The 25,708-nt window shown below is 52.4% G+C and overlaps 1 protein-coding gene across 2 annotated transcripts in view; it reads right to left on the bottom strand.

Annotated features, from left to right (window-relative positions):
* Positions 1 to 10,698: 10,698 nt before the first annotated feature.
* Positions 10,699 to 25,708, bottom strand: part of ttyh2 (tweety family member 2) — a 56,502-nt gene continuing 41,492 nt past the window's right edge. Inside the window, exons 14-15 of one of the 2 annotated variants that reach the window (XM_072456487.1) lie at positions 13,922 to 13,948; positions 10,699 to 11,913 (exon numbers count right to left, since the gene is read on the bottom strand). In XM_072456487.1, the coding sequence (XP_072312588.1) occupies positions 11,845 to 11,913; positions 13,922 to 13,948 (96 nt within the window). In that variant the 3' untranslated portion in view covers positions 10,699 to 11,844. The remainder of the gene's footprint in view (positions 11,914 to 13,921; positions 13,949 to 25,708) is intronic. The other variant, XM_072456488.1, reaches the window with a different exon arrangement.

Raw genomic sequence — 25,708 nt, 5'->3', positions numbered from 1 at the left:
GTCCACATGGAGTGTCCACATGGAGTGGACACATGGAGTGTCCACATGGAGTGTCCACATGGAGTGGACACATGGAGTGTCCACATGGAGTGTCCACATGGAGTGTCCACATGGAGTGGACACATGGAGTGGACACATGGAGTGGACACTGGCTCAGAGAACACCTTCTTCTTCTTCTTCTTCTTCTTCTTCGTCCACTGAAGATTATTTACTGCAGTTATGAGCGTTTTATTGTCTCTGGACAAATACAGTCCAAATACTGGAGTGAGTCCAAATAGGGAAAATAGAGCTACAGTAAATGAGCGATATAGTTATTTTAGTTATTTTGACACTGCTTATTCTTTTTTATATTTTTCGGGGTGAAAATGCTCATGGGTCAAATCAGTTGTTTTTTCTCCCGTTTATAACATGGATTGTGTTTGTTTTCGCTCATCGTTGTGTCACTTTCAATGGAGTTCTTCAGATCACGTTGAGACTCCTCTGCTCTCACGACTAAACACAGTCGAGTTTGCGGCTGTGAGAAAGAGGCCTTCATATCTGCAGTGAGGTCAAAGGTCAAGTCACAGAGTAAACAAACTATTGCAATTTAGAGCATATAAAGCATCAAATGTATTTCATAGTAGAACAGAGCGACTGAAGAACTATGTTCACCTCCTGCTGCTGTTGTTGTGAGTGTTCTCTCACCTGTACAGGCTCCTGGCTCTGACCTTTGACCTCTACAGGCTCCTGGCTGCTTCAATCCTTGACCTCTCACAGAGGCAGAGAGGGTGTGGGTGAGGCTGGTCCAGGGCACTCAGAGGGCGTGCTCCTCCTGTCTGCCGGCTCCTCCTCCTGTCTGCGGGCTCCTCCTCCTGTCTGCGGGCTCCTCCTCCTGTCTGCGGGCTCCTCCTCCTGTCTGCGGGCTCCTCCTCCTGTCTACCGGCTCCTCCTCCTGTCTGCGGGCTCCTCCTCCTGTCTGCGGGCTCCTCCTCCTGTCTGCCGGCTCCTCCTCCTGTCTGCCGGCTCCTCCTCCCCTCTGCGGGCTCCTCCTCCTGTCTGCGGGCTCCTCCTCCTGTCTGCGGGCTCCTCCTCCTGTCTGAGGGCTCCTCCTCCTGTCTGCCGGCTCCTCCTCCTGTCTGCCGGCTCCTCCTCCTGTCTGCGGGCTCCTCCTCCTGTCTGCGGGCTCCTCCTCCTGTCTGCCGGCTCCTCCTCCTGTCTGCCGGCTCCTCCTCCTGTCTGCCGGCTCCTCCTCGGGCTCCTCCTCCTGTCTGCGGGCTCCTCCTCCTGTCTGCGGGCTCCTCCTCCTGTCTGCGGGCTCCTCCTCCTGTCTGCCGGCTCCTCCTCCTCTCTGCGGGCTCCTCCTCCTGTCTACCGGCTCCTCCTCCTGTCTGCGGGCTCCTCCTCCTGTCTGCGGGCTCCTCCTCCTGTCTGCCGGCTCCTCCTCCTGTCTGCCGGCTCCTCCTCCTCTCTGCGGGCTCCTCCTCCTGTCTGCCGGCTCCTCCTCCTGTCTGCCGGCTCCTCCTCCCCTCTGCGGGCTCCTCCTCCTGTCTGCGGGCTCCTCCTCCTGTCTGCGGGCTCCTCCTCCTGTCTGAGGGCTCCTCCTCCTGTCTGCCGGCTCCTCCTCCTGTCTGCCGGCTCCTCCTCCTGTCTGCGGGCTCCTCCTCCTGTCTGCGGGCTCCTCCTCCTGTCTGCCGGCTCCTCCTCCTGTCTGCCGGCTCCTCCTCCTGTCTGCCGGCTCCTCCTCGGGCTCCTCCTCCTGTCTGCGGGCTCCTCCTCCTGTCTGCGGGCTCCTCCTCCTGTCTGCGGGCTCCTCCTCCTGTCTGCCGGCTCCTCCTCCTGTCTGCCGGCTCCTCCTCCTGTCTGCCGGCTCCTCCTCCTGTCTGCCGGCTCCTCCTCGGGCTCCTCCTCCTGTCTGCGGGCTCCTCCTCCTGTCTGCGGGCTCCTCCTCCTGTCTGCGGGCTCCTCCTCCTGTCTGCGGGCTCCTCCTCCTGTCTGCCGGCTCCTCCTCCTGTCTGCCGGCTCCTCCTCCTGTCTGCGGGCTCCTCCTCCTGTCTGCGGGCTCCTCCTCCTGTCTGCCGGCTCCTCCTCCTGTCTGCCGGCTCCTCCTCCTGTCTGCCGGCTCCTCCTCCTGTCTGCCGGCTCCTCCTCCTGTCTGCCGGCTCCTCCTCGGGCTCCTCCTCCTGTCTGCCGGCTCCTCCTCCTGTCTGCGGGCTCCTCCTCCTGTCTGCGGGCTCCTCCTCCTGTCTGCCGGCTCCTCCTCCTGTCTGCCGGCTCCTCCTCCTGTCTGCCGGCTCCTCCTCCTGTCTGCCGGCTCCTCCTCGGGCTCCTCCTCCTGTCTGCGGGCTCCTCCTCCTGTCTGCGGGCTCCTCCTCCTGTCTGCGGGCTCCTCCTCCTGTCTGCGGGCTCCTCCTCCTGTCTGCCGGCTCCTCCTCCTGTCTGCCGGCTCCTCCTCCTGTCTGCGGGCTCCTCCTCCTGTCTGCGGGCTCCTCCTCCTGTCTGCCGGCTCCTCCTCCTGTCTGCCGGCTCCTCCTCCTGTCTGCCGGCTCCTCCTCGGGCTCCTCCTCCTGTCTGCCGGCTCCTCCTCCTGTCTGCGGGCTCCTCCTCCTGTCTGCGGGCTCCTCCTCCTGTCTGCGGGCTCCTCCTCCTGTCTGCCGGCTCCTCCTCCTGTCTGCCGGCTCCTCCTCCTGTCTGCCGGCTCCTCCTCCTGTCTGCCGGCTCCTCCTCCTGTCTGCGGGCTTTTTTGTGGACGTTTGTGGACGTTTGTGTAACAGGAAAGTGTCTTGTCTTGTAATAAACACACGTGAAACACTTTAACATCTATCACAGGCTTTTATGTCGTTCTAAACTGTTTAATCATCCAAGCCCGTTCATTCGCCTGGTGCTGGCCGTGGTGCTGAAAGTGAACTGCTCACGTCACTTTGAATCGGAACATTGACACCGGCCCCTAAAACTACGACTTAATCGTTAAATTCTGAGTTTATGCTCGTTAATTTACGACTTTTTCTTGACTTCAACTTTAATGTCATAAGATTGTGACTTTAATGTAGAAATGTAATGACTTTATTCTGGCGGTGCCTCGCATTATTTTTGGGGGGGTTGGCCCTTATACTCTGTCGTAGGTTTGTACTTGGAACCATTGGTCCAAAACATGAGACAATCACAAACATTTCATGTTTTTACAATCGATGGGACAGAACTACAAGTTACTGCAGATTATGTCGTACTATTTTGAACCAAAGCAGACATTTTCAGACCTCATGTGATGCATTTCCTTCAAGAAGTTGGTCTATAGCAAGGGTGGGCAAACTACGGCCCGCGAGCCACATCCAGCCCGCTGGGCCTTTCAATCCGGCCCGCCAAGCTTGTTCAAGTAATATATATTTTTTTTAAATATCATTTTTTTGGGGGGGGGGTTTTCTTCCTTTTTTGCCCTCAGGCTTCTGTCTGCACTTGTGTCCTTAATAAATATGACGTGAAATGAATTAAATAATAGATTCAATAGCCTTTGTTTGACAGAAAAGTGATATTTTATTTGATATTTAATTTTGGGGATTTTTTTTTTTCACACCAATGATCGTGGACCGGCCTCCGCTACAGGCCTGGACTCGAATATGGCCCTCGGAGGAAAATAATTGCCCCCCCCATGTCTAATGTCTGGAGACAAACTGAATGTACTAAGAACTGAAATTCTCTCTCACTGGCGCCCCCTCTGGCCTTTAGAAAGACTTACACATTTAAATGGCAGAATCTCTTAAATATTTAGGTGTGGTCCTCCATAAAGAACTATTTTATTTTTTTCATGACATTTAGTTTTGAATTAAAGACTTTAGAGACTTTCGAAAATCAAATTAATACTTTCTTGTTAAAATCATATACATTTGAGACACTTTTGATCATTTCTTTCCAGATTTCTTGCCCTCTCGACATCTCAGCTTTCAAGTAGAAACAACAAAACAGTCTAATCTGTATTTAAAGTTATGTTTTTCATCGTTTTAACATAGATCTACTGAATATAGAACATTGTAATCACAGAGACATGACACACAATGTCACCATGAACGTGATAGAAATAAAACCTCAGACATTTCAACTCAATGAGAATAAGTACTTTGTACTTTCAGTCCAAAATGGAGTCAAAAGTATCCACAGTTACATTTGACTGAAGTTCAGAACTTTTCTTCTTGTTCTTAGTCACTTTGACCTCTGAAAGTCTCCACTGCAGTGAGGACCAGAGGAGCAGAGTTTGAACCTCCAGCATTTAAACCGGGACAGAAAAATGGAAACAGTTTCTCTCTGAAGCAGCAGCCGCTGAAGGAGAAGAGAAGATCTGCAGAATCTGCATCATAAAAGGAGACCAGACCCTCACCATAGTCCACAAACACCCCGACCTTCTGAGGAGCTCGCTGCAGAGGCAGAAGGACAAGAGGAACTGTATAAAACTGTACTAATCTTTGTGTTTCAACATGATGCACCAGAATCCATTTATAGGAGTCGCAGTGACCTCTCCCTTCCTGTTGATGGACTCTTGGGCCACTCCTAAAACCCAGTCTGTTTTCCCTTTGACCTGAACCTCAAAGTAAAACCTGCCTGAGGAGAAACTCTGCTTTCCCAGAACATTAACATATTGATCAAACCTCAGAGGAGAATCTGGGAGCTTCTTCTTCACATCAGTGTGATGAACCTGTTTGAGATCTTCAGACAGAACGAGCCTTGGAGCTGCAGTGTCTGGATCCAGACGTCCACCACAAACTGCTTCACTCTCAGTAGTTCTAATCTTGAAGACACTTCAGAGAGATGTTTCTCCAGCTCAGACAGAGCCCGGGCTGCACTGCCCTCACACGTCTCCGACTCAAAGCTCAGGCTGCTCCACTCCTTCAGTCCAGCAGGGGGCGTGAGTGCAGGGCAGTTCTGTAGAAAGTGGAGGGGGTCTTGAGAGCGTGAGAGCCGCTCCTCCTCAGTGCTGCTCTTCTCCAGCTCACAGATCTCCTGTTCCAGCTGCTGCACCAGCTCCTGGGCTCGTTTGTGGCTCCGGCTCTGCTTCTCCTGCAGCTCCTCTAAGAACCGGTCCTGAAGGCTCTGAACAGACTGCATGAGATCAGTGAAGGCCTGCAGCCCCACAGCCCTCTCTCTGTGGACCTCTGTGTCACTGAGCTCCACACAGCCCTGGATCTCCTGGACCTTCAGCCTCATGTCCTCCACCATGTGCGGCAGAGAGGACCTCCTAAACTGAGAGACCATCTCCAAGACCAAATAGTTGACTCTGAGCTTAAGTCTTCTGTCATAGCTGCTGTTACACAGAGGACATGTGCAGGGCCCCTCAGGACTCACAGATGCAGTGTTTGGACTTAATTTAAACCCTTGTGGTCATCTGGTGTATTGCAATTTCACACCCTTGTGGGTGAAAGCAAAAACATGTCGGACCCCAGGAGACAGCGGGATGCAGAAAAAGGCATTGGCCAACTCAATGGTGGTAAACCTCTTAAGCACAGGTATAATAATAATAGGAGTGTTCACGTTGGATGATGATAGATCCAGCACCAGCACCTCTGAACCCGGACCATGTCCAGAAGAAGAGCCGCTTCAGACCCGCGGTACCGAGGGTCGTCATGGGTCCCTTCAAAATAAGACAGCAGAGCTGGTGACTCTCACACGGTCCGAACGGGAACACAGAGACTGTAGCATCATTTTACTCACAGAGACCTGGCTAACCCCAGAAATCCCGGATCATACTGTTGCTTTGGACAATTTTCATCTCCTGCGCAGACAGAACAAGGGAGAGCGGAAAGAGAAGAGGAGGAGGCCTCGCGATGTTTGTGCATGAGAAGTGGTGTTGATCAAACCACGTCACAGTCAGAGAACAACTGTGTAACAGAGATATTGAACTGTTAGCCGTCAGCATGAGGCCATATTATCTGCCCCGTCTGCTAACTCTGACAATGCCTGTGAAGCATTGTTCTCCATCACAAGCAGATGCAAAACACAGCATCCACAGGCTCTCTTCCTCGTCTCTGGTGATTTTAACCACGCTTCTCCCTCTTCTGTTCTACCAACATACACCCAGTATGTTACCTGCCCCACCAGAGACATTAAAACTTCGGATTTATTCTTTGCCAACACCAGGAGGCTCCTCCCCCCTCCCTCCCCTGGGCAGCTCGGACCACAACCTTGTACATCTGAGGCCTGTGTATGAACCCATCGTGCGCAGGCAGCCTGTGGTGTCCCGTGAGGTGAGGATGTGGTCTGCTGAGAGCGAGGAGGCTCTGAGGGACTGCTTCAGCACCACTGTCTGGACCGAGCTTTACAACCATGACCATCAACACCACCAAAGAGTGCATCACGGACTACATCAACTTCTGTTTTGAGAACATTGTTCCCTCCCGGACGGTGCGGTGTTTTCCAAACAACAAGCCATGGATTAACCGTGAACTGAAGGCTCTGCTGAAGGAGAAGAAGAGAGCCTTCAGGTCAGGGAACAAGGAGGAGCTGAGGACTGTGCAGAAGGAGCTGAGGAGGAAGATCAGGCAGGCTGAGGCCGGCTACAAGAGGAGGATGGAGGAGCAGCTGCAGCAGAAGAACATTCAGGGAGTGGGAGGAGCCTGAAAACCATCTCAGGCTTCAAAATCCCCCCTGCCCAGACAGAGGGGGATCTACAGTGGGTGAATGATTTAAATACTCACTTCTTGAGATTCGATCATTCACCCGCCCCTCCCCCTGCACAGCTGCATGCCCTCTCTTCCACAGCTGGACAATGGCCCACCCCCGTTCCCCTTCACACCTCTGCTCCGGACCATCAGCTCCCCACTTCACCTGGACTCACCCATCCCCCCAGCACACAGTCCCCCTGCCAACCACTGACTGTCACAGCAGCACAGGTGAGGAGAGAGCTGAAGAGGATTAAAGTGAGGAAGGCAGCGGGACCTGAGGCATCAGCCCCAGGCTCCTTAAGTCCTGCAGATGAACTGTGTGGAGTTATGGAGCATGTCTTCAACATGAGCCTGAAGCTGAGGGTGGTACCACAGGCCTGGAAGACCTCCTGTCTGGTACCTGTGCCTAAGACACCGCGCCCCAAAGACCTCAACAGCTTCAGGCCAGTGGCTCTCACGTCCCACCTGATGAAGACACTGGAGCGGCTGGTCCTGGACCACCTCCGCTCCACCGTGAGCTCAGCCATGGACCCGCTGCAGTTTGCATACCGGCCTGACATCGGAGTGGAGGACGCCGTCATCTCCTGCTGCACCGCTCTCTCTCTCACCTGGAGAAGCCTGGCAGCTCTGTGAGGATCCTGTTCTTCGATCTTTCCAGCGCCTTCAACACCATCAGCTCCTGAGGGACAAGCTGGAGACAGCTGGTGTGGAGGACGACCTGGCAGAGTGGATCCTGGACTACCTCACAGACCGACCCCAGTTAGTGAGAGCCCGGGACTGTGTGTCTGACACTCGGACCTGCAGTGTGGGGGACCTGCAGTGTGGGGGCGCCCCAGGGCACTGTCCTCGCGCCCTTTCTCTTCACCCTCTACACTGCAGACTTCAGACACGACACGGACAGCTGTGTCCTGCAGAAGTTCTCTGATAACTCTGCCATCATCGGACTCATTACGGACGACGATGATGCGGAGGACAGAGGACTGGAGCAGGACTTTGTGGACTGGTGTCAGCGGAACCACCTCCTCATCAACGCGGGGAAGACCAAGGAGAAGGTGGTGGACTTCTACAGAGGCCACGCCCCCCTCACCAGTGAACATCCAGGGACGGGACATTGAGAGAGTGACTCATACAAGGACCTGGTGTTCATCTGAACCACAAACTGGACTGGACTCATAACACAGACGCACTGTACAGGAAGAGCCAGAGTCGGCTCTACCTCCTGAGGAGACTCAGGTCTTTTGGAGTGACACGGCCACTCCTGACAGGGCCGCTCCTGACAGGGCCACTCCTGACAGGGCCACTCCTGACAGGGCCACTCCTGACAGGGCCACTCCTGACAGGGCCACTCCTGAAGACCTTCTCTGACTCTGTGGTGGCATCAGCTCCTGTAGGTGTGGCCTGCTGGAGCAGCAGCATCACAGAGAGGGAGAGGAAGAAGCTGGACAGAGTCATCAAGAAGTCCAGCTCCGTCCTGGGCTGTGCTCTGGACTCGGTGCAGGAGGTGGGGGACAGAAGGGTCCAGGCTAAACTCACATCTATGCTGGACCATGAGTGTCGCCCCCTGCAGGACACTCTGTCCCCTGCAGGACACTCTGTCCCCTGCAGGACACTCTGTCCCCGGCAGGACACTCTGTCCGCTCTGGAGAGCAGCTTCAGTGAGAGACTGATCCACCCTCTGTGTGAAGGAAAGGTTTTGCAGGTCTTTCCTTCTGCTGCTGTCAGACTTTATAACAAACACTGCCCTGAACATGTGCAGTACTGATGTAACCATGTGCAATACCTGTAAATAAGAGTGTTCTATTTTGTTTTTTATTCTGTTTACTTACCTGCTAATAGTATTAGCTAGTCTTCTGCTAGCTATTTTTACTTTATTTTATTCTACTATCATTATTTTATTATTATCATCTTATTTTTATTTTTTATTCATCTATTTTATTTTATTTCCCAAGAGTTCCTAAGAGTTCTATTAAGAGTGTGTTTTTTTTGTGTGAAACTTCTATAATCTGTCCTTTCCTCCTGTTTCTACTGCGTTGTAACAACAAAATTTCCCCTTGTGTGACATTAAAGGTTTATCTTATCTTATGTCTCTGTAACTGGGGGAAGTTCAGTAACAGAGGTTAGTCTTTTAGTCATTGGTCCTAAATCTTTCACCTGATGAGCCGGTCAGACAGGGACACATCATGAAATAGCTCATTATCTCCCTTCATCATACTAACATATAACATATTGAAATGTTATAAAATGTCAAGCACCAGGGTTAGAGGCGTGTCCGGACCGCCTGGCGACAGACGGTAAGCGCTCTGTTCATCTGGATTAGAATTGTACTAGATCAAACATTTGATTCATTCTAACTATTCTGATTCTTGCCCTTTCTTTCATCAAACGAGCACAAATGTGTCAAAAGTGTCTCAAACGTATGATTTTGATATGAATTTAACATGAAAGTTTTAGTTTGATTTTAGGAAGTCTCTAAAGTCTTAAATTTAAAACTAAATGTCTTGAAGAATAAAATAAAAGTTGAATACTTCTGAAGCTTTAGTTGCAGAACAGTTCAATGTATGAATCATATTTTACAGGAGATGGAAGTATAACATGGACCTTTGCTGCCACCTCCTGGTTCTGTTTGGTATTGATTGAGAGCAACATTTTTAGCACAAAATAGAACAATTAATGTTCAAATCATTTCACCTTTTACAACAATATGAGTTCAAACTGTAACGACTGAACAGAACAAGGAATAAAAGTCCAAACATGTTTTATTGATGTGACATGAGTCTGAGGCTCAGAACGCTGCAGCGGCCGCACAGTCCGACCTGTGTTCACTTTGTTACAGAAGAAATCCTCTTTTACAGCCGTTTGTGGCTCTTTTATCCACTTATGAGGGAAAAGTGTGATTCACCAAAAATGTGAAAAAAAACATTAAAATGGCACAAGGTTTAAAAAAAAGTAAAAGTGTTCTACAGATATTTACAGGACTAAACCAGGACTAAACCAGGACTAAACCAGGACTAAACCAGGACTAAACCAGGACTAAACCAGGTCTAAACCAGGACTAAACCAGGACTAAACCTGGTCTAAACCAGGACTAAACCAGGACTGAACCAGGACTAAACCAGGACTAAACCAGGACTAAACCAGGACTAAACCAGGTCTAAACCAGGACTAAACCAGGACTAAACCTGGTCTAAACCAGGACTAAACCAGGACTGAACCAGGACTAAACCAGGACTAAACCAGGACTAAACCAGGACTAAACCAGGTCTAAACCAGGACTAAACCAGGACTGAACCAGGTCTAAACCAGGACTAAACCAGGACTAAACCAGGACTAAACCAGGTCTAAACCAGGACTGAACCAGGTCTAAACCAGGACTAAACCAGGTCTAAACCAGGAGTAAACCAGGTCTAAACCAGCACTAAACCAGGTCTAAACCAGGACTAAACCAGGTCTAAACCAGGACTAAAGCAGGACTAAACCAGGACTAAACCAGGTCTAAACCAGGACTAAACCGGGTCCAAACCAGGACTAAACCGGGTCTAAACCGGGTCTAAACCAGGACTAAACCAGGACTAAACCAGGACTAAACCAGGTCTAAACCAGGACTAAACCAGGACTAAAGCAGGACTAAAGCAGGACTAAACCAGGACTAAAGCAGGACTAAACCAGGACTAAACCAGGTCTAAACCAGGACTAAACCAGGACTAAACCGGGTCCAAACCAGGACTAAACCGGGTCTAAACCAGGTCTAAACCGGGACTAAACCGGGTCTAAACCGGGTCTAAACCGGGTCTAAACCAGGACTAAACCAGGACTAAAGCAGGACTAAACCAGGACTAAACCAGGACTAAACCAGGACTAAACCAGGTCTAAACCAGGTCTAAACCAGGACTAAACCAGGAGTAAACCAGGTCTAAACCAGGACTAAACCAGGACTAAAGCAGGACTAAACCAGGACTAAAGCAGGACTAAAGCAGGACTAAACCAGGACTAAAGCAGGACTAAACCAGGACTAAACCAGGACTAAACCAGGACTAAACCGGGTCTAAACCAGGACTAAACCAGGACTAAACCGGGTCTAAACCAGGACTAAACCAGGACTAAAGCAGGACTAAACCAGGACTAAAGCAGGACTAAACCAGGACTAAAGCAGGACTAAACCAGGACTAAACCAGGACTAAACCAGGACTAAACCGGGTCTAAACCAGGACTAAACCAGGACTAAACCAGGTCTAAACCAGGTCTAAACCAGGACTAAACCAGGTCTAAACCAGGTCTAAACCAGGTCTAAACCAGGTCTAAACCAGGACTAAACCAGGACTAAACCAGGTCTATTGATGTGATTGATGCATTTGACCCTGAAACGATTGAAATTCACATTAAACAGAATGATCTTATTAAAAAAACTACAGTTCCTTCTTTGTTCATGATCATAAAAATACTATAAATAAACCTTACATCGGCAGTAAATCTTGTAGAAATAATAACTAACTCAAACTAAACACGTTTTTAACCCTGAAAAAACAGTTTGAATAGTTTCATTCTAATGAGTTTGTCTCTGTTTAAAAATGCATCTTTTAAATTTGAATGTAAAGATTTTCAAGCATTTAACCAGAAAAAAAATATTTAAAAGATGACATTTTAAAGCTTTTATTTGTTCTTTTTTCCAAATTCAAACTGAAACATTCGGCAAGTTCAGCGACTGAAATTCAAACTTGGAACATGTTTTTTCAGAGTTAAAAATGTCAAATTATTTATTTTATTGACAATTAATTTCCCATTAGTTTGGACAGAACTTTTTCATTTAAAAAACACTTCTTGGCTCTGTTAATGGAGACAATTCACAAAATCGATCTATATTTCACAGAGTTGCATTTTCATCATTTTATACAATAAAATCTCAAATGAAAAACATTTTTGTGTTTTTCAATCTTCCAGTGTTTGAACTCTTTCTGACCCGAAGCACCACAAGAAACCAGTCCAAGGTCCAGGTCCAGGTCCAGGTCCAGGTCCAGGTCCAGACCCAGGTCCAGACCCAGGTCCAGACCCAGGTCCAGGTCCAGGTCCAGGTCCAGGTCCAGGTCCAGGTCCAGACCCAGGTCCAGACCCAGGTCCAGACCCAGGTCCAGGTCCAGGTCCAGGTCCAGGTCCAGGTCCAGGCTTCTCCTCTGTGTCCTTTGAGGCTGGGGTACATGCAGTTCCTCCTGTGGTCAGCGGGGGCGCTCTACGTGTGTCTGTGTCGGCTCTGGTCCTCAGTCATCGAGAGATACGAGGCCCTCATGGTCGGAGAATACTGCAAACACACGTTATTAAGAACCAGGACTAAACCAGGACTAAACCAGGACTAAAGCAGGACTAAAGCAGGTCTAAACCAGGTCTAAACCAGGACTAAACCAGGTCTAAACCAGGTCTAAACCAGGACTAAAGCAGGACTAAAGCAGGACTAAAGCAGGACTAAACCAGGACTAAACCAGGTCTAAACCAGGTCTAAACCAGGTCTAAACCAGGTCTAAACCAGGACTAAACCAGGACTAAAGCAGGACTAAAGCAGGTCTAAACCAGGTCTAAACCAGGACTAAACCAGGTCTAAACCAGGTCTAAACCAGGACTAAAGCAGGACTAAAGCAGGACTAAAGCAGGACTAAACCAGGACTAAACCAGGTCTAAACCAGGTCTAAACCAGGACTAAACCAGGACTAAACCAGGACTAAAGCAGGACTAAAGCAGGTCTAAACCAGGTCTAAACCAGGACTAAACCAGGTCTAAACCAGGTCTAAACCAGGACTAAAGCAGGTCTAAACCAGGTCTAAACCAGGTCTAAACCAGGTCTAAACCAGGACTAAACCAGGTCTAAACCAGGTCTAAACCAGGTCTAAACCAGGACTAAACCAGGACTAAACCAGGTCTAAACCAGGTCTAAACCAGGACTAAACCAGGACTAAACCAGGACTAAAGCAGGACTAAAGCAGGTCTAAACCAGGTCTAAACCAGGACTAAACCAGGTCTAAACCAGGTCTAAACCAGGACTAAAGCAGGACTAAAGCAGGACTAAAGCAGGACTAAACCAGGACTAAACCAGGTCTAAACCAGGTCTAAACCAGGTCTAAACCAGGTCTAAACCAGGACTAAACCAGGACTAAAGCAGGACTAAAGCAGGACTAGGACAGGTGCAGAGCCCCCTGCAGGTGAAGCGCCCCCTGCAGGTGAAGCGCCCCCTGCAGATGAAGCGCCCCCTGCAGGTGAAGCGCCCCCTGCAGGTGAAGAGCCCCCTGCAGGTGAAGCGCCCCCTGCAGGTGAAGCGCCTCCTGCAGGTGAAGAGCCCCCTGCAGGTGAAGAGCCCCCTAGGTGAAGCGCCTCCTGCAGGTGAAGCGCCCCCTGCAGGTGAAGAGCCCCCTAGGTGAAGCGCCCCCTGCAGGTGAAGAGCCCCCTGCAGGTGAAGCGCCCCCTGCAGGTGAAGAGCCCCCTCCTGCAGGTGAAGCGCCTCCTGCAGGTGAAGCGCCTCCTGCAGGTGAAGCGCCCCCTGCAGGTGAAGAGCCCCCTAGGTGAAGCGCCCCCTGCAGGTGAAGAGCCCCCTGCAGGTGAAGCGCCCCCTGCAGGTGAAGAGCCCCCTCCTGCAGGTGAAGCGCCTCCTGCAGGTGAAGCGCCTCCTGCAGGTGAAGCGCCCCCTGCAGGTGAAGCGCCCCCTGCAGGTGAAGCGCCTCCTGCAGGTGAAGCGCCCCCTGCAGGTGAAGCGCCTCCTGCAGGTGAAGCGCCTCCTGCAGGTGAAGCGCCTCCTGCAGGTGAAGCGCCCCCTGCAGGTGAAGCGCCCCCTGCAGGTGAAGAGCCCCCTGCAGGTGAAGCGCCCCCTGCAGGTGAAGAGCCCCCTAGGTGAAGCGCCCCCTGCAGGTGAAGAGCCCCCTGCAGGTGAAGCGCCCCCTGCAGGTGAAGAGCCCCCTCCTGCAGGTGAAGCGCCTCCTGCAGGTGAAGCGCCTCCTGCAGGTGAAGCGCCCCCTGCAGGTGAAGAGCCCCCTAGGTGAAGCGCCCCCTGCAGGTGAAGAGCCCCCTGCAGGTGAAGCGCCCCCTGCAGGTGAAGAGCCCCCTCCTGCAGGTGAAGCGCCCCCTGCAGGTGAAGCGCCCCCTGCAGGTGAAGCGCCTCCTGCAGGTGAAGCGCCCCCTGCAGGTGAAGCGCCCCCTGCAGGTGAAGAGCCCCCTGCAGGTGAAGCGCCAGGGATGGGTGCAACACACGAGTGCGGACAGCAGGGGGCGTGACAGACCGTGAGCGTGCCGGGGGAAGAGAGAACGTTCAGTCTGAAAACACTTACTAGGCTCGATAACGGCTGAGGATAAACCTACGACCGACCGGAAACAAGGGGGCGGGGCCAACCGGAAACGAGGGGGCGGGGCCAACCGGAAACGAGGGGGCAGGGCCAAACGGAAACGAGGGGGCGGGGCGGACAGGAAGAAAGCACAGGTTAGACGGAGAAACCGCAGAAACGAATGAAGCGCGAGAAAATGAGAAAGCAAAAGAGCGGCGGGTCGCAGAGCAGGGCGCCCTCTAGTGGCTGTTTCCTCTAGTGGCTGTTTCCTCTAGTGGCTGTTTCCTCTAGTGGCTGTTTCCTCTACTGGCTGTTTCCTCTGGTGGCTGTTTCCTCTAGTGGCTGTTTCCTCTAGTGGCTGTTTCCTCTAGTGGCCGTTTCCTCTAGTGGCTGTTTCCTCTAGTGGCTGTTTCCTCTAGTGGCTGTTTCTTCTGGCGGCTGTTTCCTCTACTGGCTGTTTCCTCTCGTGGCTGTTTCCTCTGGTGGCTGTTTCCTCTAGTGGCTGTTTCCTCTAATGGCTGTTTCCTCTAGTGGCTGTTTCCTCTAGTGGCTGTTTCCTCTAGTGGCTGTTTCCTCTAGTGGCTGTTTCCTCTAGTGGCTGTTTCCTCAAGTGGCTGTTTTCTCTTGTGGCTGTTTTCTCTTGTGGCTGTTTCCTCTAGTGGCTGTTTCCTCTAGTGGCTGTTTCCTCTAGTGGCTGTTTCCTCTAGTGGCTGTTTCCTCTACTGGCTGTTTCCTCTGGTGGCTGTTTCCTCTAGTGGCTGTTTCCTCTAGTGGCTGTTTCCTCTAGTGGCTGTTTCCTCTAGTGGCCGTTTCCTCTAGTGGCCGTTTCCTCTAGTGGCTGTTTCCTCTAGTGGCTGTTTCCTCTAGTGGCTGTTTCTTCTGGCGGCTGTTTCCTCTACTGGCTGTTTCCTCTCGTGGCTGTTTCCTCTGGTGGCTGTTTCCTCTAGTGGCTGTTTCCTCTAATGGCTGTTTCCTCTAGTGGCTGTTTCCTCTAGTGGCTGTTTTCTCTTGTGGCTGTTTTCTCTTGTGGCTGTTTCCTCTAGTGGCTGTTTCCTCTAGTGGCTGTTTCCTCTAGTGGCTGTTTCCTCAAGTGGCTGTTTTCTCTTGTGGCTGTTTTCTCTTGTGGCTGTTTCCTCTAATGGCTGTTTCCTCTAGTGGCTGTTTCCTCTAGTGGCTGTTTTCTCTTGTGGCTGTTTTCTCTTGTGGCTGTTTCCTCTAGTGGCTGTTTCCTCTAGTGGCTGTTTCCTCTAGTGGCTGTTTCCTCAAGTGGCTGTTTTCTCTTGTGGCTGTTTTCTCTTGTGGCTGTTTGCTCTAGTGGCTGTTTCCTCTAGCGGCTGTTTCCTCTAGCGGCTGTTTCCTCTAGCGGCTGTTTCCTCTAGCGGCTGTTTCCTCTAGCGGCTGTTTCCTCTAGCGGCTGTTTCCTCTAGCGGCTGTTTCCTCTAGTGGCTGTTTCCTCTAGTGGCTGTTTCCTCTAGCGGCTGTTTCTTCTGGCGGCTGTTTCCTCTACTGGCTGTTTCCTCTCGTGGCTGTTTCCTCTGTTGGCTGTTTCCTCTAGTGGCTGTTTCCTCTAGTGGCTGTTTCCTCTAGCGGCTGTTTCCTCTAGCGGCTGTTTCCTCTAGCGGCTGTTTCCTCTGGCGGCTGTTTCCTCTGGCGGCTGTTTCTTCTGGCGGCTGTTTCCTCTAGTGGCTGTTTCCTCTAGTGGCTGTTTCCTCTACTGGCTGTTTCCTCTCGTGGCTGTTTCCTCTGGTGGCTGTTTCCTCTAGTGGCTGTTTCCTCTAGTGGCTGTTTCCTCTAGTGGCTGTTTCCTCTAGTGGCTGTTTCCTCTAGTGGCCGTTTCCTCTAGTGGCTGTTTCCTCTAGTGGCTGTTTCCTCTAGTGGCTGTTTCCTCTAGTGGCTGTTTCCTCTAGCGGCTGTTTCTTCTGGCGGCTGTTTCCTCTACTGGCTGTTTCCTCTCGTGGCTGTTTCCTCTGGTGGCTGTTTCCTCTAGTGGCTGTTTCCTCTAATGGCTGTTTCCTCTAGTGGCTGTTTCCTCTAGTGGCTGTTTTCTCTTGTGGCTGTTTTCTCTTGTGGCTGTTTCCTCTAGTGGCTGTTTCCTCTAGTGGCTGTTTCCTCTAGTGGCTGTTTCCTCTAGTGGCTGTTTCCTCTAGTGGCTGTTTCCTCTAGCGGCTGTTTCTTCTGGCGGCTGTTTCCTCTACTGGCTGTTTCCTCTCGTGGCTGTTTCCTCTCGTGGCTGTTTCCTCTGGTGGCTGTTTCCTCTAGCGGCTGTTTCCTCTAGCGGCTGTTTCCTCTAGCGGCTGTTTCCTCTGGCGGCTGTTTCCTCTGGCGGCTGTTTCTTCTGGCGGCTGTTTCCTCTAGTGGCTGTTTCCTCTAGTGGCTGTTTCCTCTAGTGGCTGTTTCCTCTAGCGGCTGTTTCTTCTGGCGGCTGTTTCCTCTACTGGCTGTTTCCTCTGGTGGCTGTTTCCTCTCGTGGCTGTTTCCTCTGGTGGCTGTTTCCTCTAGTGGCTGTTTCCTCTAGCGGCTGTTTCCTCTAGCGGCTGTTTCCTCTAGCGGCTGTTTCCTCTGGCGGCTGTTTCCTCTGGCGGCTGTTTCTTCTGGCGGCTGTTTCCTCTAGTGGCTGTTTCCTCTAGTGGCTGTTTCCTCTAGTGGCTGTTTCCTCTAGCGGCTGTTTCTTCTGGCGGCTGTTTCCTCTCGTGGCTGTTTCCTCTGGTGGCTGTTTGCTCTAGTGGCTGTTTCCTCTAGTGGCTGTTTCCTCTAGCGGCTGTTTCTTCTGGCGGCTGTTTCCTCTACTGGCTGTTTCCTCTGGTGGCTGTTTCCTCTCGTGGCTGTTTCCTCTGGTGGCTGTTTCCTCTAGCGGCTGTTTCCTCTAGCGGCTGTTTCCTCTAGCGGCTGTTTCCTCTGGCGGCTGTTTCCTCTGGCGGCTGTTTCTTCTGGCGGCTGTTTCCTCTAGTGGCTGTTTCCTCTAGTGGCTGTTTCCTCTAGCGGCTGTTTCCTCTAGCGGCTGTTTCCTCTAGCGGCTGTTTCCTCTGGCGGCTGTTTCCTCTGGCGGCTGTTTCTTCTGGCGGCTGTTTCCTCTAGGGGCTGTTTCCTCTAGTGGCTGTTTCCTCTCGTGGCTGTTTCCTCTAGCGGCTGTTTCCTCTAGCGGCTGTTTCCTCTAGTGGCTGTTTCCTCTAGTGGCTGTTTCTTCTGGCGGCTGTTTCCTCTACTGGCTGTTTCCTCTCGTGGCTGTTTCCTCTGGTGGCTGTTTCCTCTAGTGGCTGTTTCCTCTAATGGCTGTTTCCTCTAGTGGCTGTTTCCTCTAGTGGCTGTTTTCTCTTGTGGCTGTTTTCTCTTGTGGCTGTTTCCTCTAGTGGCTGTTTCCTCTAGTGGCTGTTTCCTCTAGTGGCTGTTTCCTCAAGTGGCTGTTTTCTCTTGTGGCTGTTTTCTCTTGTGGCTGTTTCCTCTAGTGGCTGTTTCCTCAAGTGGCTGTTTTCTCTTGTGGCTGTTTTCTCTTGTGGCTGTTTCCTCTAGTGGCTGTTTCCTCTAGTGGCTGTTTCCTCTAGTGGCTGTTTCCTCTACTGGCTGTTTCCTCTGGTGGCTGTTTCCTCTAGTGGCTGTTTCCTCTAGTGGCTGTTTCCTCTAGTGGCTGTTTCCTCTAGTGGCCGTTTCCTCTAGTGGCCGTTTCCTCTAGTGGCTGTTTCCTCTAGTGGCTGTTTCCTCTAGTGGCTGTTTCTTCTGGCGGCTGTTTCCTCTACTGGCTGTTTCCTCTCGTGGCTGTTTCCTCTGGTGGCTGTTTCCTCTAGTGGCTGTTTCCTCTAATGGCTGTTTCCTCTAGTGGCTGTTTCCTCTAGTGGCTGTTTTCTCTTGTGGCTGTTTTCTCTTGTGGCTGTTTCCTCTAGTGGCTGTTTCCTCTAGTGGCTGTTTCCTCTAGTGGCTGTTTCCTCTAGTGGCTGTTTCCTCAAGTGGCTGTTTTCTCTTGTGGCTGTTTTCTCTTGTGGCTGTTTCCTCTAATGGCTGTTTCCTCTAGTGGCTGTTTCCTCTAGTGGCTGTTTTCTCTTGTGGCTGTTTTCTCTTGTGGCTGTTTCCTCTAGTGGCTGTTTCCTCTAGTGGCTGTTTCCTCTAGTGGCTGTTTCCTCAAGTGGCTGTTTTCTCTTGTGGCTGTTTTCTCTTGTGGCTGTTTGCTCTAGTGGCTGTTTCCTCTAGCGGCTGTTTCCTCTAGCGGCTGTTTCCTCTAGCGGCTGTTTCCTCTAGCGGCTGTTTCCTCTAGCGGCTGTTTCCTCTAGCGGCTGTTTCCTCTAGCGGCTGTTTCCTCTAGCGGCTGTTTCCTCTAGTGGCTGTTTCCTCTAGTGGCTGTTTCCTCTAGTGGCTGTTTCCTCTAGCGGCTGTTTCTTCTGGCGGCTGTTTCCTCTTCTGGCTGTTTCCTCTCGTGGCTGTTTCCTCTGTTGGCTGTTTCCTCTAGTGGCTGTTTCCTCTAGTGGCTGTTTCCTCTAGCGGCTGTTTCCTCTAGCGGCTGTTTCCTCTAGCGGCTGTTTCCTCTGGCGGCTGTTTCCTCTGGCGGCTGTTTCTTCTGGCGGCTGTTTCCTCTAGTGGCTGTTTCCTCTAGTGGCTGTTTCCTCTACTGGCTGTTTCCTCTCGTGGCTGTTTCCTCTGGTGGCTGTTTCCTCTAGTGGCTGTTTCCTCTAGTGGCTGTTTCCTCTAGTGGCTGTTTCCTCTAGTGGCTGTTTCCTCTAGTGGCCGTTTCCTCTAGTGGCTGTTTCCTCTAGTGGCTGTTTCCTCTAGTGGCTGTTTCCTCTAGTGGCTGTTTCCTCTAGCGGCTGTTTCTTCTGGCGGCTGTTTCCTCTACTGGCTGTTTCCTCTCGTGGCTGTTTCCTCTGGTGGCTGTTTCCTCTAGTGGCTGTTTCCTCTAATGGCTGTTTCCTCTAGTGGCTGTTTCCTCTAGTGGCTGTTTTCTCTTGTGGCTGTTTTCTCTTGTGGCTGTTTCCTCTAGTGGCTGTTTCCTCTAGTGGCTGTTTCCTCTAGTGGCTGTTTCCTCTAGTGGCTGTTTCCTCTAGTGGCTGTTTCCTCTAGCGGCTGTTTCTTCTGGCGGCTGTTTCCTCTACTGGCTGTTTCCTCTCGTGGCTGTTTCCTCTCGTGGCTGTTTCCTCTGGTGGCTGTTTCCTCTAGCGGCTGTTTCCTCTAGCGGCTGTTTCCTCTAGCGGCTGTTTCCTCTGGCGGCTGTTTTCTCTGGCGGCTGTTTCTTCTGGCGGCTGTTTCCTCTAGTGGCTGTTTCCTCTAGTGGCTGTTTCCTCTAGTGGCTGTTTCCTCTAGCGGCTGTTTCTTCTGGCGGCTGTTTCCTCTACTGGCTGTTTCCTCTGGTGGCTGTTTCCTCTCGTGGCTGTTTCCTCTGGTGGCTGTTTCCTCTAGTGGCTGTTTCCTCTAGCGGCTGTTTCCTCTAGCGGCTGTTTCCTCTAGCGGCTGTTTCCTCTGGCCGCTGTTTCCTCTGGCGGCTGTTTCTTCTGGCGGCTGTTTCCTCTAGTGGCTGTTTCCTCTAGTGGCTGTTTCCTCTAGTGGCTGTTTCCTCTAGCGGCTGTTTCTTCTGGCGGCTGTTTCCTCTCGTGGCTGTTTCCTCTGGTGGCTGTTTGCTCTAGTGGCTGTTTCCTCTAGCGGCTGTTTCCTCTAGCGGCTGTTTCCTCTGGCGGCTGTTTCCTCTGGCGGCTGTTTCTTCTGGCGGCTGTTTCCTCTAGTGGCTGTTTCCTCTAGTGGCTGTTTCCTCTAGTGGCTGTTTCCTCTAGCGGCTGTTTCTTCTGGCGGCTGTTTCCTCTACTGGCTGTTTCCTCTGGTGGCTGTTTCCTCTCGTGGCTGTTTCCTCTGGTGGCTGTTTCCTCTAGCGGCTGTTTCCTCTAGCGGCTGTTTCCTCTAGCGGCTGTTTCCTCTGGCGGCTGTTTCCTCTGGCGGCTGTTTCTTCTGGCGGCTGTTTCCTCTAGTGGCTGTTTCCTCTAGTGGCTGTTTCCTCTAGCGGCTGTTTCCTCTAGCGGCTGTTTCCTCTAGCGGCTGTTTCCTCTGGCGGCTGTTTCCTCTGGCGGCTGTTTCTTCTGGCGGCTGTTTCCTCTAGGGGCTGTTTCCTCTAGTGGCTGTTTCCTCTCGTGGCTGTTTCCTCTAGCGGCTGTTTCCTCTAGCAGCTGTTTCCTCTAGCGGCTGTTTCCTCTAGCGGCTGTTTCCTCTAGCGGCTGTTTCCTCTACTGGCTGTTTCCTCTAGCGGCTGTTTCCTCTAGCGGCTGTTTCCTCTAGCGGCTGTTTCCTCTAGCGGCTGTTTCCTCTAGCGGCTGTTTCCTCTAGCGGCTGTTTCCCCTAGCGGCTGTTTCCTCTAGCGGCTGTTTCCTCTAGTGGCTGTTTCCTCTACTGGCTGTTTCCCCTAGCGGCTGTTTCCCCTAGCGGCTGTTTCCTCTAGCGGCTGTTTCCTCTAGCGGCTGTTTCCTCTACTGGCTGTTTCCTCTAGCGGCTGTTTCCTCTAGCGGCTGTTTCCTCTAGCGGCTGTTTCCTCTAGCGGCTGTTTCCTCTAGTGGCTGTTTCCTCTGGCGGCTGTTTCTTCTGGCGGCTGTTTCCTCTACTGGCTGTTTCCTCTCGTGGCTGTTTCCTCTCGTGGCTGTTTCCTCTGTTGGCTGTTTCCTCTACTGGCTGTTTCCTCTAGTGGCTGTTTCCTCTAGCGGCTGTTTCCTCTAGCGGCTGTTTCCTCTAGCGGCTGTTTCCTCTGGCGGCTGTTTCCTCTGGCGGCTGTTTCTTCTGGCGGCTGTTTCCTCTAGTGGCTGTTTCCTCTAGTGGCTGTTTCCTCTAGCGGCTGTTTCCTCTAGCGGCTGTTTCCTCTAGCGGCTGTTTCCTCTAGCGGCTGTTTCCTCTACTGGCTGTTTCCCCTAGTGGCTATTTCCTCTAGCGGCTGTTTCCTCTAGCGGCTGTTTCCTCTAGCGGCTGTTTCCTCTACTGGCTGTTTCCCCTAGTGGCTGTTTCCCCTAGCGGCTGTTTCCTCTAGCGGCTGTTTCCTCTAGCGGCTGTTTCCCCTAGCGGCTGTTTCCTCTAGCGGCTGTTTCCTCTAGCGGCTGTTTCCTCTAGCGGCTGTTTCCTCTACTGGCTGTTTCCTCTAGCGGCTGTTTCCTCTAGCGGCTGTTTCCTCTAGCGGCTGTTTCCTCTAGCGGCTGTTTCCTCTAGCGGCTGTTTCCCCTAGCGGCTGTTTCCTCTAGCGGCTGTTTCCTCTAGTGGCTGTTTCCTCTACTGGCTGTTTCCCCTAGCGGCTGTTTCCCCTAGCGGCTGTTTCCTCTAGCGGCTGTTTCCTCTAGCGGCTGTTTCCTCTACTGGCTGTTTCCTCTAGCGGCTGTTTCCTCTAGCGGCTGTTTCCTCTAGCGGCTGTTTCCTCTAGCGGCTGTTTCCTCTAGCGGCTGTTTCCTCTAGCGGCTGTTTCCTCTAGTGGCTGTTTCCTCTAGCGGCTGTTTCTTCTGGCGGCTGTTTCCTCTACTGGCTGTTTCCTCTCGTGGCTGTTTCCTCTCGTGGCTGTTTCCTCTGTTGGCTGTTTCCTCTAGTGGCTGTTTCCTCTAGTGGCTGTTTCCTCTAGCGGCTGTTTCCTCTAGCGGCTGTTTCCTCTAGCGGCTGTTTCCTCTGGCGGCTGTTTCCTCTGGCGGCTGTTTCTTCTGGCGGCTGTTTCCTCTAGTGGCTGTTTCCTCTAGTGGCTGTTTCCTCTAGTGGCTGTTTCCTCTAGCGGCTGTTTCCTCTAGCGGCTGTTTCCTCTAGTGGCTGTTTCCTCTAGCGGCTGTTTCCTCTACTGGCTGTTTCCCCTAGTGGCTATTTCCTCTAGCGGCTGTTTCCTCTAGCGGCTGTTTCCTCTAGCGGCTGTTTCCTCTACTGGCTGTTTCCCATAGTGGCTGTTTCCTCTAGCGGCTGTTTCCTCTAGCGGCTGTTTCCTCTAGCGGCTGTTTCCCCTAGCGGCTGTTTCCTCTAGCGGCTGTTTCCTCTAGCGGCTGTTTCCTCTAGCGGCTGTTTCCTCTACTGGCTGTTTCCTCTAGCGGCTGTTTCCTCTAGCGGCTGTTTCCTCTAGCGGCTGTTTCCTCTAGCGGCTGTTTCCTCTAGCGGCTGTTTCCCCTAGCGGCTGTTTCCCCTAGCGGCTGTTTCCTCTAGCGGCTGTTTCCTCTAGTGGCTGTTTCCTCTACTGGCTGTTTCCCCTAGCGGCTGTTTCCCCTAGCGGCTGTTTCCCCTAGCGGCTGTTTCCTCTAGCGGCTGTTTCCTCTAGCGGCTGTTTCCTCTACTGGCTGTTTCCTCTAGCGGCTGTTTCCTCTAGCGGCTGTTTCCTCTAGCGGCTGTTTCCTCTAGCGGCTGTTTCCTCTCGTGGCTGTTTCCTCTAGCGGCTGTTTCCCCTAGTGGCTGTTTCCTCTAGTGGCTGTTTCCCCTAGTGGCTGTTTCCTCTAGCGGCTGTTTCCTCTAGCGGCTGTTTCCTCTAGCGGCTGTTTCCTCTAGCGGCTGTTTCCTCTAGTGGCTGTTTCCTCTACTGGCTGTTTCCCCTAGCGGCTGTTTCCCCTAGCGGCTGTTTCCCCTAGCGGCTGTTTCCCCTAGCGGCTGTTTCCTCTAGCGGCTGTTTCCTCTAGCGGCTGTTTCCTCTACTGGCTGTTTCCTCTAGCGGCTGTTTCCTCTAGCGGCTGTTTCCTCTAGCGGCTGTTTCCTCTAGCGGCTGTTTCCTCTCGTGGCTGTTTCCTCTAGCGGCTGTTTCCCCTAGTGGCTGTTTCCTCTAGTGGCTGTTTCCCCTAGTGGCTGTTTCCTCTAGTGGCTGTTTCCTCTAGCGGCTGTTTCCTCTAGCGGCTGTTTCCTCTACTGGCTGTTTCCTCTAGCGGCTGTTTCCTCTAGCGGCTGTTTCCTCTAGCGGCTGTTTCCTCTAGCGGCTGTTTCCTCTCGTGGCTGTTTCCTCTAGCGGCTGTTTCCCCTAGCGGCTGTTTCCTCTAGCGGCTGTTTCCTCTAGCGGCTGTTTCCTCTAGCGGCTGTTTCCTCTAGCGGCTGTTTCCTCTAGCGGCTGTTTCCTCTAGCGGCTGTTTCCTCTAGCGGCTGTTTCCTCTAGCGGCTGTTTCCTCTAGCGGCTGTTTCCTCTAGTGGCTGTTTCCTCTACTGGCTGTTTCCCCTAGCGGCTGTTTCCTCTAGCGGCTGTTTCCTCTAGCGGCTGTTTCCTCTAGCGGCTGTTTCCTCTACTGGCTGTTTCCTCTAGCGGCTGTTTCCTCTAGCGGCTGTTTCCTCTAGCGGCTGTTTCCTCTAGCGGCTGTTTCCTCTCGTGGCTGTTTCCTCTAGCGGCTGTTTCCCCTAGTGGCTGTTTCCTCTAGCGGCTGTTTCCTCTAGCGGCTGTTTCCTCTAGCGGCTGTTTCCTCTAGCGGCTGTTTCCTCTAGCGGCTGTTTCCTCTAGCGGCTGTTTCCTCTAGCGGCTGTTTCCTCTAGCGGCTGTTTCCTCTAGCGGCTGTTTCCTCTAGCGGCTGTTTCCTCTAGTGGCTGTTTCCTCTACTGGCTGTTTCCCCTAGCGGCTGTTTCCCCTAGCGGCTGTTTCCCCTAGCGGCTGTTTCCTCTAGCGGCTGTTTCCTCTAGCGGCTGTTTCCTCTACTGGCTGTTTCCTCTAGCGGCTGTTTCCTCTAGCGGCTGTTTCCTCTAGCGGCTGTTTCCTCTAGCGGCTGTTTCCTCTCGTGGCTGTTTCCTCTAGCGGCTGTTTCCCCTAGTGGCTGTTTCCTCTAGTGGCTGTTTCCCCTAGTGGCTGTTTCCTCTAGTGGCTGTTTCCTCTAGCGGCTGTTTCCTCTAGCGGCTGTTTCCTCTACTGGCTGTTTCCTCTAGCGGCTGTTTCCTCTAGCGGCTGTTTCCTCTAGCGGCTGTTTCCTCTAGCGGCTGTTTCCTCTCGTGGCTGTTTCCTCTAGCGGCTGTTTCCCCTAGTGGCTGTTTCCTCTAGCGGCTGTTTCCTCTAGCGGCTGTTTCCTCTAGCGGCTGTTTCCTCTAGCGGCTGTTTCCTCTAGCGGCTGTTTCCTCTAGCGGCTGTTTCCCCTAGCGGCTGTTTCCCCTAGCGGCTGTTTCCCCTAGTGGCTGTTTCCTCTAGTGGCTGTTTCCCCTAGTGGCTGTTTCCTCTAGTGGCTGTTTCCTCTAGCGGCTGTTTCCTCTAGCGGCTGTTTCCTCTACTGGCTGTTTCCTCTAGCGGCTGTTTCCTCTAGCGGCTGTTTCCCCTAGTGGCTGTTTCCTCTAGTGGCTGTTTCCCCTAGTGGCTGTTTCCTCTAGTGGCTGTTTCCTCTAGCGGCTGTTTCCTCTAGCGGCTGTTTCCTCTACTGGCTGTTTCCTCTAGCGGCTGTTTCCTCTAGCGGCTGTTTCCTCTAGCGGCTGTTTCCTCTAGCGGCTGTTTCCTCTCGTGGCTGTTTCCTCTAGCGGCTGTTTCCCCTAGTGGCTGTTTCCTCTAGCGGCTGTTTCCTCTAGCGGCTGTTTCCTCTAGCGGCTGTTTCCTCTAGCGGCTGTTTCCTCTAGCGGCTGTTTCCTCTAGCGGCTGTTTCCTCTCGTGGCTGTTTCCTCTAGCGGCTGTTTCCCCTAGTGGCTGTTTCCTCTAGCGGCTGTTTCCTCTAGCGGCTGTTTCCTCTAGCGGCTGTTTCCTCTAGCGGCTGTTTCCTCTAGCGGCTGTTTCCTCTAGCGGCTGTTTCCCCTAGTGGCTGTTTCCTCTAGCGGCTGTTTCCTCTAGCGGCTGTTTCCTCTAGCGGCTGTTTCCCCTAGCGGCTGTTTCCTCTACTGGCTGTTTCCTCTAGCGGCTGTTTCCTCTAGCGGCTGTTTCCTCTAGCGGCTGTTTCCTCTAGCGGCTGTTTCCTCTAGCGGCTGTTTCCCCTAGTGGCTGTTTCCTCTAGCGGCTGTTTCCTCTAGCGGCTGTTTCCTCTAGCGGCTGTTTCCTCTAGCGGCTGTTTCCTCTAGCGGCTGTTTCCTCTAGCGGCTGTTTCCTCTCGTGGCTGTTTCCTCTAGCGGCTGTTTCCCCTAGTGGCTGTTTCCTCTAGCGGCTGTTTCCTCTAGCGGCTGTTTCCTCTAGCGGCTGTTTCCTCTAGCGGCTGTTTCCTCTAGCGGCTGTTTCCTCTAGCGGCTGTTTCCCCTAGTGGCTGTTTCCTCTAGCGGCTGTTTCCTCTAGCGGCTGTTTCCTCTAGCGGCTGTTTCCCCTAGCGGCTATGGGATCCGTTGTTTGGACTCGTGAATGTGAGGTTTTCGCTCCATTAGATCGGGGCGGGGCCAGAGGGGCGGGGCCAGAGGGGCGGGGCCAGAGTGAGGACGTCACAGTTATTAGTTGCGATTAATCGATGAACTTTTTGCGTTTGGGTTTGATCCCGGAAAAGCAGACGACAAACGGACTTAACGATGTTTCTGAAGAAGAATATGTACGAAGACACATGAGACGATGAGGGACAAAGACACATGAGACGATGAGGGACAAAGACACATGAGACAATGAGGGACAAAGACACATGAGACGATGAGGGACAAAGACACATGAGACGATGAGGGACAAAGACACATGAGACAATGAGGGACAAAGACACATGAGACAATGAGGGACAAAGACACATGAGACGATGAGGGACAAAGACACATGAGACGATGAGGGACAAAGACACATGAGACAATGAGGGACAAAGACACATGAGACAATGAGGGACAAAGACACATGAGACGATGAGGGACAAAGACACATGAGACGATGAGGGACAAAGACACATGAGACAATGAGGGACAAAGACACATGAGACGATGAGGGACAAAGACACATGAGACGATGAGGGACAAAGACACATGAGACAATGAGGGACAAAGACACATGAG

Source organism: Eucyclogobius newberryi, unplaced genomic scaffold (genome assembly GCF_026437365.1).
Source record: "Eucyclogobius newberryi isolate DKJ021-1_F unplaced genomic scaffold, fEucNew1.0.hap1 SCAF_20, whole genome shotgun sequence".
In the NCBI taxonomy this organism is placed as follows: domain Eukaryota; kingdom Metazoa; phylum Chordata; class Actinopteri; order Gobiiformes; family Gobiidae; genus Eucyclogobius; species Eucyclogobius newberryi.
Note: the sequence above shows the minus strand (reverse complement) of the source record. Positions and strands in the feature narration are given on the sequence as shown.